The sequence below is a fragment of the Clavelina lepadiformis genome, chromosome 8, assembly GCF_947623445.1.
Source record: "Clavelina lepadiformis chromosome 8, kaClaLepa1.1, whole genome shotgun sequence".
Lineage (NCBI taxonomy): Eukaryota > Metazoa > Chordata > Ascidiacea > Aplousobranchia > Clavelinidae > Clavelina > Clavelina lepadiformis.
In genome coordinates, this window is record NC_135247.1 from 18,825,222 (window position 1) to 18,849,038 (window position 23,817).

At 38.5% G+C, this 23,817-nt stretch overlaps 2 protein-coding genes and 1 non-coding gene across 5 annotated transcripts; all 3 read left to right on the forward strand.

Moving 5' to 3' along the window:
* The first annotated feature begins 1,903 nt into the window (after positions 1 to 1,903).
* Positions 1,904 to 16,076, forward strand: LOC143468467 (DNA topoisomerase 2-alpha-like). Of its 2 annotated transcripts, XM_076965706.1 has the most exons (39): positions 1,904 to 2,100; positions 2,239 to 2,397; positions 2,901 to 3,055; positions 3,182 to 3,327; positions 3,473 to 3,570; positions 3,685 to 3,897; positions 4,153 to 4,257; positions 5,783 to 5,884; positions 6,009 to 6,077; positions 6,200 to 6,337; positions 6,408 to 6,510; positions 7,006 to 7,196; positions 7,522 to 7,724; positions 8,005 to 8,144; positions 8,244 to 8,353; positions 8,420 to 8,633; positions 8,903 to 9,024; positions 9,595 to 9,743; positions 10,141 to 10,227; positions 10,419 to 10,563; positions 10,735 to 10,869; positions 11,041 to 11,244; positions 11,415 to 11,610; positions 11,977 to 12,068; positions 12,474 to 12,701; positions 12,884 to 13,010; positions 13,184 to 13,263; positions 13,329 to 13,404; positions 13,519 to 13,578; positions 13,696 to 13,887; positions 14,102 to 14,189; positions 14,372 to 14,422; positions 14,493 to 14,540; positions 14,701 to 14,757; positions 14,887 to 14,974; positions 15,113 to 15,200; positions 15,406 to 15,485; positions 15,652 to 15,891; positions 16,036 to 16,076. In XM_076965706.1, the coding sequence occupies exons 1-38, from the start codon at positions 1,984 to 1,986 to the stop codon at positions 15,844 to 15,846; spliced, it is 4,851 nt and encodes a 1,616-aa protein (XP_076821821.1). In that variant the 5' UTR covers positions 1,904 to 1,983; the 3' UTR covers positions 15,847 to 15,891; positions 16,036 to 16,076. The 2 variants fall into 2 exon arrangements, with proteins under 2 accessions (XP_076821821.1, XP_076821820.1); XM_076965705.1 differs by lacking the exon at positions 16,036 to 16,076 and having other exon boundaries at positions 15,652 to 16,014.
* LOC143469907 (small nucleolar RNA SNORD41) lies at positions 6,747 to 6,819 on the forward strand. The gene has a single exon (XR_013119238.1). It is a non-coding gene; the product is annotated as a small nucleolar RNA SNORD41 (small nucleolar RNA).
* Positions 16,077 to 17,024: 948 nt separating the features above from the next.
* LOC143468487 (complement receptor type 2-like) lies at positions 17,025 to 23,598 on the forward strand. 2 transcript variants are annotated; one of them, XM_076965738.1, is made up of 16 exons: positions 17,032 to 17,356; positions 17,605 to 17,766; positions 18,244 to 18,414; positions 18,497 to 18,598; positions 18,775 to 18,945; positions 19,383 to 19,463; positions 19,526 to 19,702; positions 19,863 to 20,045; positions 20,119 to 20,268; positions 20,742 to 20,912; positions 21,073 to 21,435; positions 21,881 to 21,994; positions 22,290 to 22,475; positions 22,585 to 22,698; positions 23,108 to 23,221; positions 23,319 to 23,598. In XM_076965738.1, exons 1-16 carry the CDS (start codon positions 17,299 to 17,301, stop codon positions 23,519 to 23,521), a joined length of 2,520 nt encoding a protein of 839 aa, XP_076821853.1. In that variant the 5' UTR covers positions 17,032 to 17,298; the 3' UTR covers positions 23,522 to 23,598. The 2 variants fall into 2 exon arrangements, with proteins under 2 accessions (XP_076821854.1, XP_076821853.1); XM_076965739.1 differs by lacking the exon at positions 23,108 to 23,221 and having other exon boundaries at positions 17,025 to 17,356.
* Positions 23,599 to 23,817: the final 219 nt, after the last annotated feature.

Consider the following 23,817-nt stretch of genomic DNA (forward strand, 5'->3'; position numbering starts at 1 on the left):
GACCGATAATTACGTTTATTTTTAGAATTCTGTTGTTATAAAATTTTTGAAATCATCTAGAAAAATCCTCTGCAGCAGTATATACTCAATCTGCCTCTAAAAACACCAGCTCCGCGAAGAAGTTTCTGTAAAATGAAAAAACTTGACCACGCGAATCATTATGAAAATTTATGCATTCATCGTCGCGCGCTTTTTGTGATTGTTTTTTTCTTTCTCAGTCCCTGCGTTACATCTTTGTGTCCAATACTACAAAGTTTGTAATTGGATTTTTTCGCTTATAGGCCTAGATTAGCTGGCCTGTAGTATTGCACTATTAGCCACTTGTGCGCTCGTATTAGTTTGTAAGTAAACTCAAGTTGTGTTGTGCTGCAGCAAGCACATGTATAATCAGTAGGCTATACACAGATAGGCCTAGGGCAAGGGTTCTTAAACTTTTTGGCACACGCCCCTCCTTGACGGTACCTAAAAAATCCGCGCCCCACCTCATTGCAAAATAAAAAAGCTATAAACAAAAGAACATTTTATTTTCAATTAACTTTTATTTATGTGACAGATGTGGTTGTTTTTGGGAAACCAAACGTTTAGGCTAATTCGAGGCTTTGTAGAAGATAATGAACATCTTTAATGAAGAATGTAGGAGTTAATGCACATTTGTCTTCTTACATGCCCCCCAGTTTAAGAACCACTGGCCTAGGCTATACAACATGTGGAGCAATTTAGGCCTCGGTACATAGGCTGTATTAATTAATTAATTAAAATAAAATTAGGTACGGTAACCATTACGATTAATGCTAGCAAGATAATAGTACGGCAAATTGTGACCTCATTTATCTTGTTTGATTTTCTTCAATTTTAATAACATAGGCTGGTAGTTTAGCTCCGTTGCAAACCTTCACGCTGCACAGTGTTGTTGGACAAGTCTGATAGATGACCATGTTGCCAAGGTGTAGAGCCTTCCTGTAACGCAATGCATTGCGTTTGTTGTTTTTGCAGAAAATTTTTTCTAAAACAAAATGACAATGAAACATCTAGGCTTACAAGCCAAAACGATCCTTTGCCATGCTTTGTTCGGTAAAACTTTGAATTGCATTCCCGCCAAGGCTTTGTTGATATAACCAGCAATGCGGTTTCAATTCTCGCTTGACTGCGCTCAAACCATAAGCAAATATTTCCAAGATATTAAAACAGAAAATTTTTGGCAATGGGCAGTGAGAAAGATGAGAAACGAAAGAAAGGAAACTATGCTTCTTGCCAGACTGCAGAGTATAGAAAAAGTACACTACATAGTAAAAAGTGTGCAAAAATAGTGTTTCAAACCGATTACTTTAAAAATTGAAAACGAGAAACACTGACTTTTTTTCCGATTTCTATCGTATAGCACTGCTTTAGGGCACGAGTTGCAGTGCACATTGGTTTCTTCCTTGCACACTGGAATTTTGTTTTTGCAGTAAACTGCCATACTCTGCAGTCCGGGTCTCTTGTCATTAAAGCGTTTTAGAAAATGCGTTGCGTTGTATGTGCTTGCATGCATGTATACGTATACACACGATACAGTAAAACAAATGTTGTTTTTAACCAGCAAAATAAACTGTAAGCAGTATTTAAACCAAAACTATTTGAACAGCTGAGGGTGACGTTGTAACATCTCAACACCACGGCTGTATCCGCCCCTGTTCAGGTGCAGCAAGTCTTCAAAAAACTTGAGGGTTCCAAGCTTCCTAGTTAATGCAAGCATTTTGTTTCAACATCACTATCACACTGATATAAGCACACCCATTTACTTGCGCGCAATATGAACATGCACTACCTGAAACGCACAATTATAATTTAAAATTAGTATTGTCATGTAATAACCACATGCAGCGTATCTACAGCCCAAATGTCAGGGAGAAAATGACTGGACAATTGGTTCTGTTTTTCTAGATATTACCAGTCGCTTCAAATAATATGCACTGAAGTATTGGATGTTAGGGTCTACGTTGCATGCTTAATTTGCTTTCTAGGGTTTTTATCAGCAGGTTTCACTCCCATTCTGTTTCGTCAAACTACTGCCAGAGTACTTTTCCTCATTCTACGTTCATTCGCAAATTTTTCCGCAAAGTAAATACAGTTAAATATTTGATGTCTATTATACTTTTGTTTGCTTTCATAATCATGTCTATGTACTCTTATTATTCAACATACTGCTTACTCATGATGTCACAGCCTCATTTGATGTTTTTGTCTCCGTACTTTAAGCCCAGGATGGATGAATTCGATGAATTACCAAAATCCCCTTCACAAGGTGGCGGTAGAAAGCGTCTCTCTGTGGAGCGGATCTATCAAAAGAAAACCCAACTTGAGCACATTCTTCTTCGACCCGACACTTACATTGGCTCAGTGGAGCCTGTTACACAGGTTACTTTCTGCTTTGTCACCTGTTTGTCATTCCTGTAGCAAATTCAACGAACTAATATTTTGATGATAACTTCAATCTGTTTATATTTGATAATATTTTCCTTGCATCTTTGTTTAATCTTGGTATATGCTGCTTAAATTATTATTTGAGTATGATTTTTATCATATATACTGTGTATCTATGCATATATATATACACCTACGACAATATGAACAACATAGATATGATATAAACAATGTTCCCTCTAAGCTGCGCGCGTGCGAAAATGCACACTGCTGACACGGTCTCCGCGCACAGAAAATCTGTGCTGCGCACAAGAAAAAAATCCAACCTGAATTGAAAATAAAATAAACGCATAATAATGGCCACAGTGTGCACGTGGCACGTCTGATGTTGCTTACAGTGGTCCAAGGGACCGCTCAGGGAGTAAGTGTGTTTGCTCAGACTCGTGAAAAATTAGAGAGAACGTTGGATATAAGCCTACATTATTATACGTTGTTAGGCGATGTGGGTTTGGGATGAAGGTGTTGGAATGGTGAACCGGGAGATCACATTTGTGCCTGGCTTGTACAAAATATTTGATGAAATAGTTGTCAATGCTGCAGATAACAAGCAAAGAGACCCAAAGATGAGCTCTATTAAAATTGATATTAATGCGTAAGTCCTGTTTTATTTCTTGTATTTTATAAGTTATGTACGTTACATAAGATAAGTATATTGTTATCTGTTATTGAATGCCATAAACTCTATTAAATATTTATTGTTTTCTAACTCTTTCACAAGTGAAAAGAATCGGATATCTGTTTGGAACGATGGTAAGGGGATTCCTGTCGTGGAGCACAAAGTGGAAAAACTTTACGTTCCTGAAATGATTTTCGGACATCTTCTTACATCCAGCAATTATAATGATGAAGACAAAAAAGTCACTGGTAAGAAAATGAATAGCAACATTGTGAAAGTTTAAGGTGATATGTTATATATGTTGACTGCTAAATAGTACAGATCTAGTTGCATGAGTAACTACTCTTATTGTCTTAAATAAGCTGAAACACCAACATTTTATTCTGTTTTAAGGTGGCCGCAATGGCTATGGTGCCAAGCTGTGCAATATTTTTAGCCACAAATTCACCATAGAAACATCATCAAAAGAATATGGAAAACGATATAAGCAGGTGATGGAAAAAGATAAGAAATAATATGCAATAGGACATATTTATGCATTTTGTTAATAGGATCTAAGTTCACAATCTTGACTCTTCACGGCAATGTGGTCACTTTTGTTTCAGTCATGGAGCACAAACATGAGTAAAACGCATGAACGTAAACTGGTCGACAGCACTAAGTCTGACTTCACCTGTATCACGTTTGAACCAGATTTATCAAAATTTCACATGACGGAGTTGGACAAGGACACTGTCGCTCTCCTATCGAGGAGAGCGTACGACCTTGCTGGATCCTCTCCTGGTGTCAAGATTTATCTGAATGGGAATAGACTTCCAGTAAGTGCCACTGCGACAGTCTAACATCAGGTTTTGGTCATCTGACTGTTGTTGATTGGACAAGAGACATAATTATGATGAGATGATTTATATGAAATGCTAATTTTCATATCTGTGATGTTTTTGCAGCCACATACAAACTTGTTATTATACATTTACATGTTAGAATTGTGTCGTGCACATGTTTTATATTTCAAGTTTTGCTTTTAGGTAAACTCTGATATTTTGCTATGTAATTTTATTGTTTTTCTCAAGGTGAAGAACTTCAAAGACTATGTGCAGCTGTATATCAATGACATCAAAGACGAAAACGGGGAGAAACTCAAAGTGGTTCACGAGCAAGTCAACCCCAGATGGGAGGTGAGTCTAAGATGAACTATCTCTATTTTGAAGTTAATGTTCCATTACATCAGGGGTGTCAAACTCAATCGCACCAGGGGCCAAAACTCAAAACTTATTTAACGCCGCGGGCCGTAAGGATAAAACTTGATTGAACGTTTCGTGACACGAGTACATGAATTGGAACAGTCAGCGAAACAGCACCAAATTTTTGTTTTTTTTGACGGTTTTGGCTGGGAATAAATCGATTTATTCTATCGCATGATGAGGCAACTGTTGTGCTGCTGTATTGTGCGATTTGTTATAATCTTGTTTCTTGCTTGAAAAAAGTAAGTTATACTGCACAATGATCTCGCGGGCCGGAAATAGTTCAATGTATAAAATAGCATTGCGGGCCAAGTTTTATTGTAAAGCGGGCCGGATGTGGCCCGCGGGCCGGGAGTTTGACACCTATGCATTACATGGTGGTGAAGGTTGTTTTGTTGGAATAGGTCAATGCTATTTTACAGTACGCTCAGCAGGTTGTAAATTGCAGACAAATACACCTTGAAAGTGCAACTTAGCTCATTTCGACGCTGAATGAGTTACTACAGTTCCAACTTTCAAAGCATATACTGTACATAAAAACGTCATATGTTAGTTTTGAAAAAATATATCACTTTATCTCAATCTTTCAATCAATAAATAACTTACTAAACAGTGATTAAAGAACTCATAGCCCTGGTGGTTGAATATGCTGAGAAATGGAACTGAAACTTGAGATTTTTTGGCTCCTTGGTTATAAATCGAAGCAAAACGTTTTGCAATAAGATAAATATAATGCAAACATATAGACTTAAGTTTTGGAGACATCTTCGGTCATTTTAGCCACTTGGGGTCAATTTCAAATCATCAGCAGGATGTGTACGAACACATTTACCAAGTTCACTTGTTTTTGTTGAAAATGTTCTATAGGGGAATTATTAGGGTTTAGATGTATTATTGTCATGTTACTAGAGACATATATGGGCTTCTGTTAAGGCAGGGGTGTCAAACTCAATCGCACCAGGGGCCAAAACTCAAAACTTATTTAACGCCGCGGGCCGTAAGGATAAAACTTGATTGAACGTTTCGTGACACGAGTACATGAATTGGAACAGACAGCGAAACAGCACCAAATTTTTGATGTTTTTGACCATTTTTGACTGGGCTATTTTTAATTATTCTTCTCTTACATCATTATGTTTCATTCATCTCCTTGCAAAAGCAGTAAAGAATTAACAAACAATAAAGAAAAAAACAGCCCAGATTACAAGCTTTAGATTAAATCGATTTAGGCTATTCTATCGTATGCTAGGGCAACTGCTGTGCTGCTGTATTGTGCAATTTGTTATAATCTTGTTTCTTGCTTGAAAAAAGTAAGTTATACTGTACAATGATCTCGCGGGCCGGAAATAGTTCAATGTATAAAATAACATTGTGGGCCAAGTTTTATTGTAAAGCGGGCCGCATGTGGCCCGCGGGCCGGGAGTTTGACACGTATGTGTTAAGGTATAAAATGTCTTAGATTTGCCTCACATCGTCAGACAAAGGATTCCAGCAAATATCATTTGTGAACAGCATCGCCACCACCAAAGGAGGGCGCCATATCGACTATGTCATGGATCAGGTATCACAGTCTCACCTGATTTAATGATTTCTATGTTTGTCGTTGTTATCGATTTCAGCAAATGTTTCCTTAAAAATGTATAGGTAATGGAAGATTACCATTAACATGTGTAAACATCTTCCAGGTCTCCAAGAAACTGATTGAAGTCGTGAAGAAGAAGAACAAAGGTGGAGTCGACGTAAAGCCGTACCAGGTGGGGCGACACTCTCTTTGAAGTGTGAATTCTTTTAAAAATGACGCATGGAGTTGGAGTTTGTTGTATATACTATGTACTATACTCCCTTGGAGTTTGTTGTATATGATGCTGCATTGTAGATCAAAAATCACTGCTGGCTGTTTGTGAATTGTTTGGTTGAAAATCCAACCTTTGATTCTCAAACCAAGGAAAATATGACGCTTCAGACCAAGAAGTTTGGATCACAATGCTCTCTCACTGACAAGTTTTTAAAAATGGTTTGTTCTCTTCTTTTAGTTGCGCATATTTTAGTATCGTAATCTGCAAAATATTGTTTGATTTTCTCAGGCTGGCAGCAGCGGTATTGTCGACAGCATCATGAACTGGGTCAAGTTCAAGGCTCAGAGTCAGCTGCAGAAAAAGTCTGCTGGAAAGTCAAATAAGCTTAAAGGTAAGTTTTTGCCAGTTTGTTTGTTGTGCTTGTCCCTAGTACAGCTATGTTTATAGCTATTGTTTTTAAAAAGTAAATTCTGTGACTCAACAAACATAAAGTAAATTTATTGAACTGAGCTGGTGCAAATTGAAAAAAATTGTTGCAAATAAATTTCTTACAGAAAATAGTTTTAGAACCACAAACTTAAGACCTAATTTTGTTAACAAAATGTGTATCAATAAACTGGTAGATTGCTGGGAGTGATGATACAAAAAACATTGATGCCTTGTGCATGTGATTTCTTCGTATTCATACTGTCTGACCCAGTGCATCTTTGATGTCTTAAAATGAAAAAGTTGATTTTAACATTTTATTTGTGTAAATTCAGTTCCTTCAAAATATGTCATGTATCTGTGAACATTGTGCATTGCTATAAGCGACGTTTGTTCATGTTGAAAATCCAAATAAAGTTTCACCACAGATAGATGTGTTCATTTTGTCATCACAATGCAGGTGTTCCTAAATTGGATGATGCGAATGACGCCGGCACCAAACATTCTCTCGACTGCACTCTCATCTTAACGGAGGGCGACTCGGCTAAAACTTTAGCTGTGTCGGGCCTCTCTGTGGTGGGGAGGGACAAGTATGGAGTTTTCCCGTTAAGGGGTAAACTTTTAAATGTGAGGGACGCTTCTCACAAGCAGGTTGGTGGCTCCTCTTCTTAACTCAATAATTTATCTTTGATCATGAAAAGACAGTTTGCTGAAATGCAGCTAAATATTGTAATTAACACAATTGTGTAGCAGAACTCATGCAACTAAGATTAGTTATGTTAGTTAAATCAGCTACATTCTAGTATTTAGGACTGTCCGATAAAGCTGAATCAACTGATTCCTGGTGCAGAAGAATATTACGTAATTTTAAATAAACTTTGTAAGACAAATGAAAGATCATCTGCTGATTAAATCAGCAACCTTAACGATTACATCAACGTGCGATTAACAACGTCTCATCCGTTTTTGTGGCCAGATAATGGAAAATGCTGAGGTGAACAACATTATAAAGATCATGGGGCTGAAATACAACAAGAAGTATGAGCTGGATGAGGACTTGAAGTCTCTACGATACGGGAAGCTGATGATCATGACAGATCAGGATCACGACGGCTCCCACATCAAAGGTCTTCTCATCAACTTCATTCACAGCAACTGGCCCAATATGTTGCAAAGGAGGTATCTATGTGGAAGATTACAACTAGCGACTACTTAGATAGGTTCTGTTTGTCTTTGTTGGGAATCATATTTAACAAAAGATGGCTCGATATTTGACTAAGATCTAAAATCATTTTGATTGTCATAACATTTGCCATTATAAGTGGTCATGCTAGTTTGGAACTTTAATTATTTTGTGTAGGAGTTGTAGCTGCTAGAATTTTGCTTCTGGTTCGGCTTTATGTCTGTTTACTGTACCCTCTAAGCTTACGTGGTTTTTTCGTAATTTTTTGTTTACCAGAATGCTCGAAGAATTCATCACTCCTATTGTGAAAGTGACCAAAGGAAGCCAGGTCTTGTCATTTTACACCATTCCTGAATTTGAAGAATGGCAGAGTTCTATTGAAAACTCAAGCTCATGGAAAGTGAAGTATTACAAAGGTCTGTCTTCCTTCTCAATGCTAAGAAACCTTCTGTTTAAGGCAGAAAGAAGTTTTAAAGTAGTTTGCTATTCGCGTTTATTTTATGAATGTAATACAGGTTTGGGTACTTCTACTTCAAAGGAGGCAAAAGCTTATTTTGCTGACATGAGTCGACACCGAGTTCGTTTCAAGTATTCGGGTCCAGACGACGACGGCTGCATTGACATGGTACGAGATACTGTAAACATCGTGATTAACTGATTTATTTAATCATCCAAAATATCATTTCTGCAGGCATTCAACAAGAAACGCGCTGATGATCGTAAGGATTGGCTGACTAGTTTCATGGAAGAAAGACGAAGATGCCGCGTCGATTCACGGCCGGAGCCAGGAGCAGATCTGTACAATGCAGATACGCGCACTCTCTCCTACAAGGACTTTGTCAACAAGGAACTGGTGATGTATTCGTGCGCTGACCTGGAACGATCTGTGCCCTCTTTGGTGGATGGTGAGTTGTGGGATAACTGGTTACTGATATATACTGATGTTTACAACTTTCAATTTACGTTTATTCAAGATAATTCTATTAATTACCATTTTATATCACATACGTTGTCCTGCTATGGTTATGTTCCACTTCTAGGATGAATTTGGTAATGCAACGTTAATAAACAATTTTGTAAAAGATAGTAACTCTGTTTGTTGTGATCGACACGATTGCTTTAATGAGAGTGCTGCGTGATATTAAGAGTTCGAATGTCGATTGATCTCATTCAGGGCTTAAACCTGGTCAGAGGAAGGTGTTGTACACTTGCTTTCGACGAAACGACAAACGTGAAGTCAAAGTGGCCCAGTTGGCTGGTTCCGTTGCTGAACTGTCAGCGTACCACCATGGAGAGGTGAATGTTTGGGAATGAAGTAGAAGTAAAATCAAAAGATACTTACAAATGTACTTTGTTTGTTCAATGACCTTGTGAAGTCATGCACGATTGTACATAGTAATTGTGTTGTAATCAATTGTAGCTTTACAAGTTCCTACACAATATCAAGCTATGTGTTACATTAACATTGTACCATAGACTTTTTAGAAGGTTAAATGATGGGTTGGGTAATTTTAGTTTATTTTGGTAAATTTAGTTATGTCAACATTTGTCAATCTTATTTAGCAGGGGTTAGGTAATTTGAGCGTACGGGGTAATTTGAGTAAGTTAGACTAAAACCCTTTCAATTTTTTATGTGTTATTATGGACCATCTTAAGATTATCATAATGGCTTTGCAAAACAATTACATGTTATTATTACATCACAAATTATTTGCCTTGATGAGAAACAAAAGCAGACAAGGGAACTTGCTCAAACATAGCTCAAACTTTTTTTCATAACATCTTCTGTGAAGTAGCCTCCTCCCCCCCCACTATATACCTTCTATCTCAGAACAAGTAAACCAGGAAACTAAACTAATTTTTCAGGTCTCGTTACAAGCCACCATCATAAACATGGCTCAGAACTACGTGGGAACCAACAATGTCAACCTGCTGCAACCGATCGGACAGTTTGGGACCCGATTGCACGGGGGAAAGGATTCTGCCTCACCCCGTTACATCTTCACAATGCTCAGGTTTGAGGAGTTTTTAGTTGATTACGACAATAACTCTTGAACACAGTTATCAAAATGTATAACTTCGCTTCGTATGTAAGACAGGGTAAGATTTTATGGTCAACGTAGCTTGTTGCCCAAGATTAGTTTTATGGGGGTAGATGCCTCAATATTTCTGTTCGTTGTATGTTCATTATATACTACAATGCTTTTGAATCGGAAGTTTAAATGAGATAATGTTTGCCCGTCTGTTAAAAATAGTAACTTGTTCCTGTGGTGTTGGTTGGTAGTAGAATGAATGCATTGCTTTGACGAACATGGTAATGAATAATGATAAACAAACTTCGTGGTAGGTCAATTAATAGATAAGACAATGTTGAAATATTTTCAAAATTATTTCTAACTTTTCAATTTCTAGCCCACTCACTCGGCTGCTATTCCCTGCTGTTGATGACAACCTGCTCACGTTCCTCTATGATGACAACCAGAAGGTGGAGCCCTCCTGGTATGTGCCTTACTTTAAGTTTCATTCACTCACAGACTTCACTGTTGCATCGCAGTGAGAACTGCATTGACTGTTTATCAGCTGAGCTCTGGGATGCTTTTAACAAGCATAGTTTCATTGCCACATTTAAATATGTATAAATAAGTAACAGCACGATGAAGTCGAATATATCTGCATGTGGGTTCACGTAGGTACTGCCCCATAATACCAACCATCCTTGTCAACGGATCGGAAGGGATTGGAACTGGTTGGTCAACTCGAGTTCCGAATCACGATGTTCGTGAGGTGGTCGCCAACTGCCGACGCCTCATCAGAGGAGAGGATCCTGTTCCCATGGTAATGAGACCATCTCTGTAGAGATTGCTGTGTTTCTTGTTCATGTTCATCATTAATTACTGTGTTTGTTCAAATGCTGTAATTCAAGTAAGTTTTAATATGGTGGTTTGATGACAACAGGCCTGTAGCTTTATATGTCCACGTTTCTTAACTTTTCATCAATGGCTTCAGGTTCCGAGTTACAAGAACTTCAAAGGCACGATTGAAGAACTCGATGCGAACAGATATGTGGTGAATGGAGAGGTTTCCATGATCGATGAGAAGACACTTGAGATCACCGAGCTTCCGATCAGGACGTGGACCCAGGTATCAGCTTAATATTGCTCTCTGTGTCTTGTAAACTTGTTTCATCTGTGGATATGTTGCACAAGTGACTCGATCTAGTTTTATCTAATATAAATAATCTGTACATAATCTTGCTCTCCTTGCAATTGCCTAATCCGTATACTTTAATGGAAATCGCCTTTGTTCACACAGAACTACAAAGAGTCAGTTTTAGAACCAATGGCTCTGGGGACCGAGAAAGTCCCTCAGCAGATCTTGGAGTACAAGGAATACAACACGGACATGACGGTCCGCTTCCTCGTCAAGATGTCCGAGCAGAAGCTGAAGGATGCAGATGGGAAGGGCCTCCACAAATTCTTCTCCTTGCAGACTTCAATGAGCTGCCACAACACCTTGGTTTGTTATTCTAGTGTTCTTCGCCTTAGAGTTGCAAATGGCAAAGTTGAATCTTCATGTAGAGAAGGTTATGGCCTCAATAGCTATACTGCTATAGCATTCCTTTAGGGAAATTATTTGTAGTTTATATTATATTGCTGATGAATCTACTTTACCCTGCAATCTTCTAGGTCCTGTTTGATGAGTTCGGCTGTCTTCGCAAGTTCAACAACACCACCGAGATCTTGAAGGAGTTCTTCCAGCTTCGAATGAAGCTCTATGTCAAGAGGAAGGATTACTTGATGGGGTTGCTCACTGCCGAATCGAAGAAGCTCTCTAATCAAGCACGCTTTATCCTTGAGAAGATTGAAGGAAAAATTTCTATCTGTAAGATTTTTACATCGCCCTCTTCTGTGCTTGTGACATCAGCTCATATTCATGTTATTATTATATTATTCATATTCATATTGCCTCTAACAACACATCCAATATGCTAGTTCATAATATTACTTGTAAAAGTACCGTATTTTACGGACCATAAGGCGCAATTTAAATCCTTTTTTTTCCTCATAAATTGATCGTGCGCCTTATAAGCCGGTGTGCCTAATGTATGAACAAAAAACTAATCAAAGCAATTTATTGATAGTGCGCCTTATAATCGGGTGCGCTTTATGGTCCGTAAAATACGGTATGTACAATATTTATTTATAATTTAAAGATGACCATCTCAGATTTATGTTTTGGATGATTTAGTTAACAAGGCAAAGAAGATTTTGATCAAACTCCTTCAAGACAGAGGATATGATTCAGACCCCATCAAAGCATGGAAGGAAGCAATGCAGCAGGTGAATATTTGACTTTGATTTTAGAGCTGTATGGTATTCAAGACAACTTTTAAACGAATTTTTTTTACTATTTGTAAATTGAAACTACTCACAATGCTAAGTTAATGTATGAGTGAGGTCACATGTGAACTTGCACCATGGTGTGAGGCAGCGGAACCAACGTTCGTTCTAAGTTGTTCGCTTGTGTAAAAGAACAAGTGTTTTGCATGTTTAATAATATTGTTTACGTTATATTTATCAGTGTTTGTACACAGCACACATGTTCTTGATGATCATATACTGCACAATAATAGAAGTTTAGCTCAAACTTGAACAAGCATTGAATAGACTCAAAGTCAAGTTGCCAACTCGATGCCTAAGATAACAAATAACCTGACAAGTCACTCACTTCCGTCATCTTCGTAGGCTGAAGCGGAGAATGCAGCGACAGATGACGACAACGAATCGGATGATCAGGTGGGTTCGGACTACAACTACATCCTCAACATGCCGCTGTGGAGCTTGAGCAAGGAGCGAAAAGAAGATCTCCTGAAGCAGAGGGATGCCAAGCAAGCAGAGTTGGAGGCGCTAAAGTGCAAGACTCCGACTCAACTCTGGAAGGACGATTTGGATAAATTCACTGAAGAACTTGACGTGAGTTGAAAAGTATTTCACCTGACTTTGTGTCAAGAATGCTGACCCATTGCTTGCTTGGTTATATAATTGACCTGGTAGACCCTAAATATAAGATTGTTAACTTCTTACACCTTGTGTATAAAGAAGCGCTTACCTGTGGTCAAACCATAGAGTGACTTCATCTGTTATTTTATGAGCAGAAAGTTGAGCAGAAGGAGAGAGAAGACGCGATGGCACCTTCAGATGCTCAGAAGAAGTCAGTGTTTGGCAAAGGAAGGCTGAAGGGAAAAGTGAAGCAACTGACCGAAACCAAACCCTCACCACACGGTCAGCTCTTTTCTGTTTGCTTGTCAGTAAATAATGACTTGAAATAATTTGTCCTTTTTCTATATTATTAGTTTAATAGTTTAATTTTATTAGTTTAATTGTTATTTCCTTCGTTGGAAAGAAAAGCTTAATTGCTTGTATTAATCTCTAGTGTTTATCAATTGACTTTACAGGCATCAGAGTTGTCCCGAGAATCGATCCCGCGTTGAAATCTCGACTCACAGCCGGTGACAAGAAGCCAGGTCGTACAAAAGTAAGTGACTACTTTTCTGCTGCTGCAGCCAGGGCAGTTCTACATCGACATTTGTAATGTCTTAGGTGAAGAAAGAAGACCCGACTGTGAAGAAACTGGACACTTACTTCAAGAAGGTCGACGAGGATGGTGATAAAGAAAGTGAGTTATTTTTCTCAAATCCACACAAATTTCCATCCACTGTTGTTTGAACCTTTGTTGGTGATAAGCGTCAACATTTGTGATGTCATAATCCTGACCACGGTAATGTTCCAGGTGGCCCTTCTATTGATGCCGATGAGCCGCCATCGTTACTCAGCCGGCTTAAAAAGTCAGGTCAGTTATTCATGTTCTTTTAAGCCATAAATTTTTGACAAACAGTTAAAAGTTTTGTTTCTTTGTGAAGATAAATTTTATTTATTTGCTCATTTATGTCGCTTTCTTCAAGTTCAGGTTCACTCAAAGCAGGAACAAAACAAACAACACTGGGATTCAACTCGCTCCCGAAGAAGAAGGATGCGAAAAAGAAGAACCCGTGGCAGTCGGACAGTGACGATAGCGAGGATGACAAGATCAGTGACATTTCGATCTCGGATAACTCGGAGTCAGACTTTGTGCCGAAAAAGAAGACTCGTGCAGCAGAAAGTCAGTCTTACTTGATACTAAGTTAATGGAGGTTTGGGTTAGGTTTGAAATCTCTTATTCATTCTTATCACATCGCCTTTTAATTCATGCACGTTTTAAGCCCTTTTGGCTTTGCGATACCAACCGCAGTGCAGTCGTGTTATTAAATGTAGTTTGTTTTATTGGTCGAATTCTTTCCAGCGTTAGTTTATCTTATTCTTTTTCACTAATGCAGAAGAGCCAAAGAAATATCGTTTCGATTCTGACTCCGATAACAATTCTCTGGAAGATATTGACTATGGGAAGGACAAAACAAAGCCAAAGTAATGAACCTTTATCAAAGCGTTTTATAGTAATGTTATGGCTACAAGTGCAATTTACATCTGTATGTAAATAACTAACTCGTGATTCAAGTGTTTCAGGGAAACTAACATATTCACACCAAGACAATTCATACATTTTTTTAAACATTTCTTAAAACTTTGTGTTTTTACTTTGATGTTAGGAACCAGCCTTCGTCGGACGAAGAAGATTGGAAGCGAAAAGTGAAAGCAAAGTAAGAAACCGAGCAGATTATTTGAGAGTTAATAATCGTTGACGATATTCATGCTTTTTACACTTTGCAGGAAAAGCAAGCTCTCGTCTGATGATGAAGATTCTGAGCCGAAAGCAGTGTAAGTGAATTATACCTGTGAGCCTGGTAAATATTCCATGAACGCCAACATCTTGTAAGCGCAATATTGCTACTGAGCAAACCAAAGCCCACTTACGTAATACTCGTGCTCAGTTACGTTATTATAAACTCATTGTGATGTCACATTTTGAATTTTCCAGGGCCACAGAGTCTTCAGACGAAGAGTTATTTGCAACGAAAGCTAAACCCAAATTAAGGTGAGTTAATCCGAGACGTGACAATCCGAGACGCGTTAATCTGACTTCTGCTGTTAGTTGAGAAGGCAATGGCGTCCTTGGATGACTCTGTCGCAAACCGTAAACACTAAACATCCCTTGTTTGTGCAGGGTTAAAACGGAGTCCGGCCGTGAAGAAGAATCTCCCAAACCGAGCGACAAATGGGACGAGATTATGGGAGTTAAACCTAAAGACAAGGTTGTTACATCATTTCCACGTCATAAAATGTTTGATGCAGCTTTAACTCAACATTCTTATATTGACATTTACAAGATTATCGTTTAGTTAATAATAATAAGTTATTAATTCTTTCCACGTTTAAACCGTTCTGTGCAGAAGCGGGCGCCCCTGAAACGCAAGAAGGCGACAAAGGCAACTAAGACGAGCTCAGCCAGCGACGGAGGTCAGGAAAAACCGCCTAGGAGTAAGTTCTACACGAAGTCTTTGCTACCATTGTCTTGTCCTTACCATATACACTACACTGCGTACCATGCTATAGTCGAGTGTGCTCTTTACCGCATTCATTCTTCATGATTTAAGAAATGTTTTTCTTTTTATACCATTGTTTGTAATAACCTGTGAGTTAATGTGGTTCTCTCGTTCATTTGATGTTGTTGGTTGACCGCCAGAGATCGCCAAAGTCACTCTTAAGAAGCTCGAAGACTCTGAAATCGAGCAGAAGAAAGTGAAACCAACCAAACCTGCACCGGTATATATTGGTCGGAGTTAGCCAAATCCACCTGTACATAAAATTTATTACTAATTAGCGTCGTATGCAGAATCACATGAAAACCATTGATCCAATTTCCACGTCATTTTGTCATATTTTATGTATGTTGCGTATTTGCTCCTAATTTCGATCTTGTGTTACCCAGGCGAAGCCTAAAGCGGCCGCCAAGCCAAAGAAGTCGAAAAAAAATGCTTGGTCATCGTCCGAAAACGAAGACGATGACGACGATAGTGATGAGTCATTGGAGGTTAGTGAGCCAGTTCGACCCCGGACTACCACTGGGAGGCAGCATAAACCTGCCAAGTACACGTTTTCTGATGATGGCGACAGCGACTTCTGATTAGCCGGAAACTTGATTCTCACTGCCATTTAGCACTGCCGCTAGGTGACGTCTTGTAACTGACCTCTTCTTTCAAGATTAGTAAAATTTTTGTAAGAGTTTTTTGAGAAATTTTGAAGGTTTTTGCTGTTTTCTAAATTGCATTTGTAGATAAAGCGTTTTACCGAATTGTTTCTCGTTTTTTTTTAGTCTGAAGAGCCCTGTAGAAAATACGATTGAGTTATCGTTTAAAAATACTCGTTGTTTACGCCGGCATCATGCAAGCTGTATGTTACATTGGTATTTGGTAGGTTAGAGAGCAAAGGGATTTGTCTGAAAATTTGCTTTGTGACATAACCCTGTGATTAGCGTCGATTATTCTACGGTTGCGCTTTAATCCTCTGCACGGTCCAACGTTTGTTGATGATGTCGATGTCAGAGTCCCAATGTAAGAAACGCTGGTGATGGTTAGAATCCAAAATTATAAAAGAGGAACCGCAGCTCAAACTGTTTTGCAAACACAACAACCTAAATTTAGAAAAATGCAATTCTCCCAGGTGAATCAGCTCACGAGTTGGCGTTTAACCGAAAGTGACGAACTTGTATTCTGCTGGCTTGCGATCAGAGCAGGGTTGTAACTCATGGGGCCGATGGGCTTAAGCTGAGTTACTTGAACGCCCAACATGTTACAAGTTGCAGCACTTAACTGAGAGTGAGTTCTGTAAGATGTCTATGAACCTCAATCAGATCGCCCCGGAAAGTTTTGTGATACGAGCTATCTATTGAGTTGCTGTCGATCTGGAAATGTCATCTAACAGCCAGCAAAGTCAGTAACGTTTAAACACAGAGTTATAAAGAGTAAGCCTAACCACTTACAGGTTTCGGTACCTGGTTCTTTTGCGATCAGTACAAGCCAATGCGTCAGTATTTAACACTGTTTCATGCTGCTTAGGCCTATATTGGTTCAGCATCATCGGTTAAGGTGTTGTCGTAATCTAGGCTTACGACTAAAGTCATTTAATAGACTGAGTTTGTTGAATGATTCTGTGCATTTACACACAGTTCAAACAAACTAAGAACTTCACTTCAACTAACTGGCGCACAAAAAGAGATGATAGCAGCAGAAAGAACAGGAAAGCGATGCAAAGTTGTACAGCAATACAGGAAATCGTAGGCAAGTTGCTAAAGATTGGCAAGGTGTTCAGTAACCTTAACATTACTGAAACGATTCGTGACTTTCAATACAATAAACGCACGATAGAATTCATATAAACACAACCCAAAAACTAAAGCACAAGTGTTGTTGCAACATAATTGCGATAGAAGTTGATTTATTACCAAAAACGAAAAGTGACAGATCACTAAACGATACAATGGAAAGGAGTTCACTCACCTCGGATTGAAAATAAATTCTGCTTAAATTTTTAATAGATATTTAGACTAAATATATTATCTCAATTGTTATATTCCAGGATGTTCTTCTACCTGAAGCTAAAGATATTCGCTGTACTTTGCTTTTTTGCAATAACAGGTAAAAGTGTTTTTCGAACGACTGTACAAGTTGAACGTGAAGTAAGTTAAGTTAAAGGCAACATAAGTCTACCCAAGATTTGAAAGAAGTAAGCTATCACAGTGCAGGTCTATGTATAATGTGATGTATATTTGAGCTGATACGTTATGTGCTATGTTTGTGCACAGACGTTTAATAACCAATAAGTAGTAAATGGTTTGATATTTCTAAAGGCTTGTATGAATTCTTCGTTTTATTTTGTGATACAGTTGTTTCTATGGCGAACGATCAAGTTTGCTCTGATCGTGATGAAAATAATGTCGAATCGGGGAGGAAATGCAGAAAGAGCTGCGAGACTGACCAAGATTGTAGGAATCCGAATAAACAATGTCTATGTGACGATCTATGTGGAATGTCTTGCGTTAACCCAGGTACGAGTCGTTGGCAACATTCAATACTGACATCCATGTGGATGATGTGGTGAGAGTGAAAAATAATCACAAAATAGGTTTCAATAAAAGGTCTCTTGCTACAAATTCAAGTGTTTTTCCTGCACTTTTTGCCGTTGTTTTGAACGTTCAAGTTTTCTTGAAATTTCGTTACGCTTGAATGCTTTCTTCCTGTTTACGAAATGAGACACTGAAGCGATGATGACGTCATATGGATCCGCTGCATTGAAAGCAAAGCCTTTGCATGAGTTAATTGTTTTTCGACGCCACAAAATAATAAATAGCTCTTCACTTCTGCAATCATGCAACATTGTGCTATATGTATAGTCAAGAAAAGCTTTATCATTGTGGTATAAAAACAATTTGTCGTTTTTTGTCAAATATCTTCAATACCCATAACTTAGCTGTTTTATCGATTAAAAACTTAGTTTATTTATTTTTTCTTTGCGTATTTTTAAGATTGGATATGCTCAGAACTTGAGCAATTAGAAAACGTCTCCATAGAAGGAAACAGAACATACGGAAGTGAGGTCACATACATTTGCAACGATGGATACGTTTTGGTTGGCAGCAGCACAAGAAGATGTCGATCTGACAAGACATGGACCGGATCAGCGCCATATTGTGATGGTAGGTAAAAACACTTTGGTTTCATGATGTAAATGAACGCAATTACATAGCACCTTTGCTCAGCTCTGAATTCTGTTGGCAGCATTCGAATGTCCGTACCCCGCCCGTATATCGAGGGCATTCCCCGAAACAGAGAAAAGAGTTTTCTTCCTCGGTGACGTAGTGACGTATGAGTGCAACTACGGTTTGTACAAACACATGTAATTCCACGCACGAGCATCAAGTTGTAATCACGTGTAGTACCATAGTGCGATGAATTAGAAACTAATCATGTTAAATTGCACAAAGGAGCAGCTGAAAACAGCGCGTGACATGTTTATTGTTTAAATTGGAATCTGATGCTGCAAATGTTCATCACAGGTTATATTTTATCTGGAAATCCCAACATAACATGCACAAGACAGGGCTGGACGACAAACCTGATCCAATGCACAAGAGTGGAATGCGGGCCGCCTCCAAATATAACAGACGGTTACTGGGAAGGAAACGATTTTCATTTCGGATGCAGGGTCACTTATCACTGCCATGTTGGTATGTTAAAGCATGAAGTATCTTTCACCATTCCTTGCAATAATATTTATTAGCTTTAACCAAATATGACTTGTGAAGAAATACAATAGACTCGCCTGAGCTTAGAATCCTTAACTAACCATTACCCCTAAGTCGATAGAGGTTTTAAATAATCTGCTTTCTAGTTAAAGTTTTTATTCGCCTGTGAAATAGCCACTTTGTTGACATGTACGGCCGCCCTCTCGCCGTCAGGTGGCCACTGTTTTGTGCGCACCTGTAGGCCACTTGCACAAGCTATAACTGCTCACGTGTTAAGTCTTGTTTACCGTTATAACCACACCCTTCTTAGTATTTTAACAACGCGTCCGAAGTGTTTACGAATTACTTATGAGTACATTTCCAAGATATCTTGAATTCTGAAACGGGATTTCCATAAATTATTATTCTATGATCGCCAGGGTATGAGTTCCAACAAAGAAAACATTTTATTTCTTGTTCCACGGATGGTATCTGGCAAGGGGATGTCCCATCCTGCAAAGGTTAGTCAAATTTTTTGTCATTCATTTTTCAAATAGGATGATGCTCTCTAATTTATTCACAGTGAAGACGTGTTCGGCTCCGATAGCTCCTGTCAATGGAGAGGTAAATGACGACGGTATCGATTACACTTACGGAAACGAAATTAGCTACATTTGCGACCCCGGTTATGAGCTAAACGGAAGTGACGTTGGACGGTGCAACGAAAACAGGACTTGGGGAGATGCTCCTAACTGCATTGGTAGGACAATCTAGACAAGTTACTTTGTAAACCATTGAGTTCTATTTGATCAACATTTTATCGTTAACTTGTGCTTGCGGATCTGCATCTTGAAACGAAAATTTCTGATGCCAAATGAAATTGTAAAAGGAAAAATTCCGGTTCTTTTAAACATGTTCAGACAGGCGTTGTCTGGTGCCGTCCGCTCCTGCTCATAGCCTCGCTTCTCGAAATCCACAAACAAGAGTCTTACCAAGTCAAAACATTTCATTTAGCTGCAGTGAAGGTTTCACAATGATTGGGCCAACAACAATATTTTGTAGTTATGAAGGAACTTGGTCAAATGATTTTCCTGAGTGTGTGGGTTAGTAGAAGCATCGCTATTGGTACCTTCACAAACCATACAACCTTTCATGAAATGCTTTTGTCACAATTAGCTAGGAGATGCACTCCTAGGGGCGAATGTCAATTTCCTTTCATGCATGAAGGAAAAAGCCATAAATCTTGCATCCAAAGCCGATACGGGGCGTTTTGTGAGACAGCAACAAGCAGAGAAGGATTTGCAAGATGCGACCGAACCTGCCCCGGTGAGCATTCTTTTCACTATCTCTCTCTTTTTTACTAAAACTACGACAAAAACACATTAAAAACAAGAGTAATCTCGAAGTTTAAGGTCTACAAGTTATGCGAAGTGTAGTGAGACAAGCAAATAATACTGATGGGCGTTTGCAAGAATAGTTGAATTATAATTCTGATATATAGTAACTATACAATTCGTTACAAGAAAAGAACTGCTTATAGTTTACAGCTTGCAATAAGAGCGAGGATAGTTATTGCTCAAAACGTCGATAGTTAAAATGTTTGCATCGAATCTGGCTCTAGTCTATTTGCTACAAGTAACTCGAGATCCTGTTTGCTCTTTTCAAACTTGCATAATGCGGTAATGTGCATCAGAGTTTCAAAATATTTTATTGTAAAGTCTGGTTTGCAAAGTTTTACTTCTGCAACGAACTAGTTATTTAAACTCATGCTGTTGTTGGATGTTTGTTTTTTTTTACAGTCGGTCGGTCAAGTTGGAGTTCATGGAGTTCGTGCTCAGAGGGATGCGCAGAAGGTCAACAAAGTCGAACTAGACGATGTCAAAATCCGCCAGGTGGAGCAAGATGTGAAGGACAAGGCTTTGAAAGAAAGGAATGCAATATTCAAACCTGTCTCAGTGATGGCGGAGTTCGTAAGTCCCAAACCTTAAATTTAAACAAACTTAAACTTTAACCTGTTAGATCCGTTTTGATTTGCGAAATTGTAATCAAACAAAGACAAGTGTACGCAATGCCATAAAGGCAGTTTAGCAAAAATTTGTCTTGAAAAATTTTTGATTTCAACATGTGTAGGTGTGAACAACAAGATCTACAAATTACTTACAATCGCTTCCAAGTACAACCAAGCCGCGGCAAAATGCGCTCAGTTACCGGGACGGTTGGCGATGCTCAAAACGAAGGAAATCTTTGACAAAGTTCTAACGATCTTATCACACAACGGTGTCTATTACATTGGGATGAAACAAATAAAAGGAACCTGGCGATATTCCGATGGAAGTCGAGTTCCTTTGCGTGGAGATGGTGGTTTTCATCGTTGGGCTTGGGGACAGCCCGACAACTTGTGGTTTAACGAACATTGTGGTAGTGTACGAACAGGACCGAGGAACTGGAACGACATTAATTGTGGAGAACGAATTCATTTTGTCTGCGAAATTGGTGAGTACAGTAGGCTATATACTGTAACTGGCTAAATAGGCTATATACTGTAACTGGCAAAATGGGCTATATACTGTAACTGGCTTAAAAGGCTATATACTGTAACTGGCTAAATGGGCTATATACTGTAACTGGCTAAATGGGCTATATACTGTAACTGGCTAAATGGGCTATATACTGTAACTGGCTAAATGGGCTATATACTGTAACTGGCTAAATGGGCTATATACTGTAACTGGCTAAATGGGCTATATACTGTAACTGGCTAAATGGGCTATATACTGTAACTGGCTAAATGGGCTATTTGCTGTAATTTTTGATGAAAATGGTTACATTTGTATGTTTATTAAAGTTGAAGCTTTGTGTCACTTTTAACATCATAGAAAACAACTTCAACGTACTGAAATTATAAGTTTAATTTTGTAACATTATATATTTAACATAGACATCAACCCATGTAGCAATAACCCTTGCCAGAATGGAGGACTTTGCCGAAAGACGGACAACTCATTCAAATGCAACTGTATAAAGCCTTACAAAGGAGACATTTGCGACCAAGGTAGCTCTGACCTTCAATCAGTATTTTAAGATTTAAACCACTTAACAAACTGTGCAATGTATTAACCAAGAAAGGTCATAAATAATAATCTCTCGTTGGATTTTTTCGTTTTACTTCACTTCTTTAAGGCGACATTTATGCAAACAAGGTGGCTTAAACTTTCAATCATTGTTTTAAGACTTAATCCGATGAACAACCTGCGAAATGGATTTAGCAAGAAAAAGATAAATGATAATATCTGTCTCTTTATCTTTTTACTTTCCTTTAAATAGTTTGTTATTTTGTCTAAATCTAGCGGTTACATGCGATCGTCCTGATGTAACGTCATCAATAGAAATAACAGGAAAACACGAGGACACTTACATTCACGGATCGACAATTTCATTTGAATGCAAAAGTCAGAATGAGGTTTTGAGTGGAAACACGAAAATAACCTGCACAGATCGTGGAACCTGGAATAAAATTCCTCCTACATCATGCAGTAAGAGATAGTTTTAAAGCCCAACCGAAAATATATCCATGCACAAACGTTGTTGTTTGCTCTAATCTTAGGCTACTTGGCTTTCTGTTTAAGCGCTTTCATTTTGCAGGGTTTGATCCATGCAGCAGCTCCCCTTGCATAAACGGCGGTACTTGCCACCGCAGTGGTCGTGGATATTTATGCGTTTGCTTGGGCAGTGCTTATGGAACTAACTGTGAGCATGGTAAGTTATGAATTTTATAGCTCCAACGGCTCAAGACATAGCTGTATATTTATTTAGCTCAAGTCTAAGGTGGCCTTAAATTATTGTGATGTTATAATATCTTTTATTACCAAACACTTGGTGTATGCATCATCAAGGACTAAGAAAAACATTTTGTCAAACATGGACATAGGCCCGACAGTAACATTAACTCGGACGTATATGACAAGCTCTCATAGACCAGGACACATAAAAAATATTGTAAAATGACATGAACCAATCCTGTTACTACAATCAGGATATTTGGGATTGTAACAAGGGGTTTTTGAAATTAAAAAGAGTCGCAAAATCAAGCACAGATAAAATTATTATTTCAGTTTTAATCAAGATTAACTAAAGATTTCCCGGTAAATTTTATTTTGCTGTACAGCGCTTGACCCGTGTTTGAGCGATCCTTGTCAGAATGGGGGACAATGCAGAAGAAATTTCAACTTATTTACATGCGAATGTTCTCCTGAATGGACTGGGGACCGGTGCGAGGATGGTGGGGAATTACTTCACAAATATACCAGAACCTGAACCCATTTCAACTGCAAACAATTTTGATCCTTTAAAACTGTTTTGAAATTGATTTTTTACAGAATCACCTCGATGCAATGAACTTTCTCCTCCTTTAAACGGTTCCATTATTACCACGGTAGGAGCCGAGAGTTCTGTTCTTCCCGGATCTTCCACCAGGTTCCAGTGCGATGAAGGTTTTCTGTTGGAGGGGGAGAGTGTCTTGGAATGTCTGAGCAACTCGGAGTGGAGCGATACAGTTCCTCGCTGTCGTCGCAATCAATAAAATAAAACAATCATATTCTTGTCTAGAAGCTGCTAATTGATAGGATTTAACTGAATAATAAAATTTTAATGCTTATATGATCTTTGCAAATTGGCAACAATAGAGATGTGCAAGGCAAGATAGGCAAGTCCGCAAATATATACTGTATAGTGTCGGAATTTTTGTGATAACGAAGCAATTAAAAAGCTACTTTTCAACGCTTATTGAAGAATGCCAACTAATCCTTTTTATCAATGTGCAATCAGCAATGAAACTATGAACATGTGACTTGTAACCTTTTATTGACTCTCTGCAAA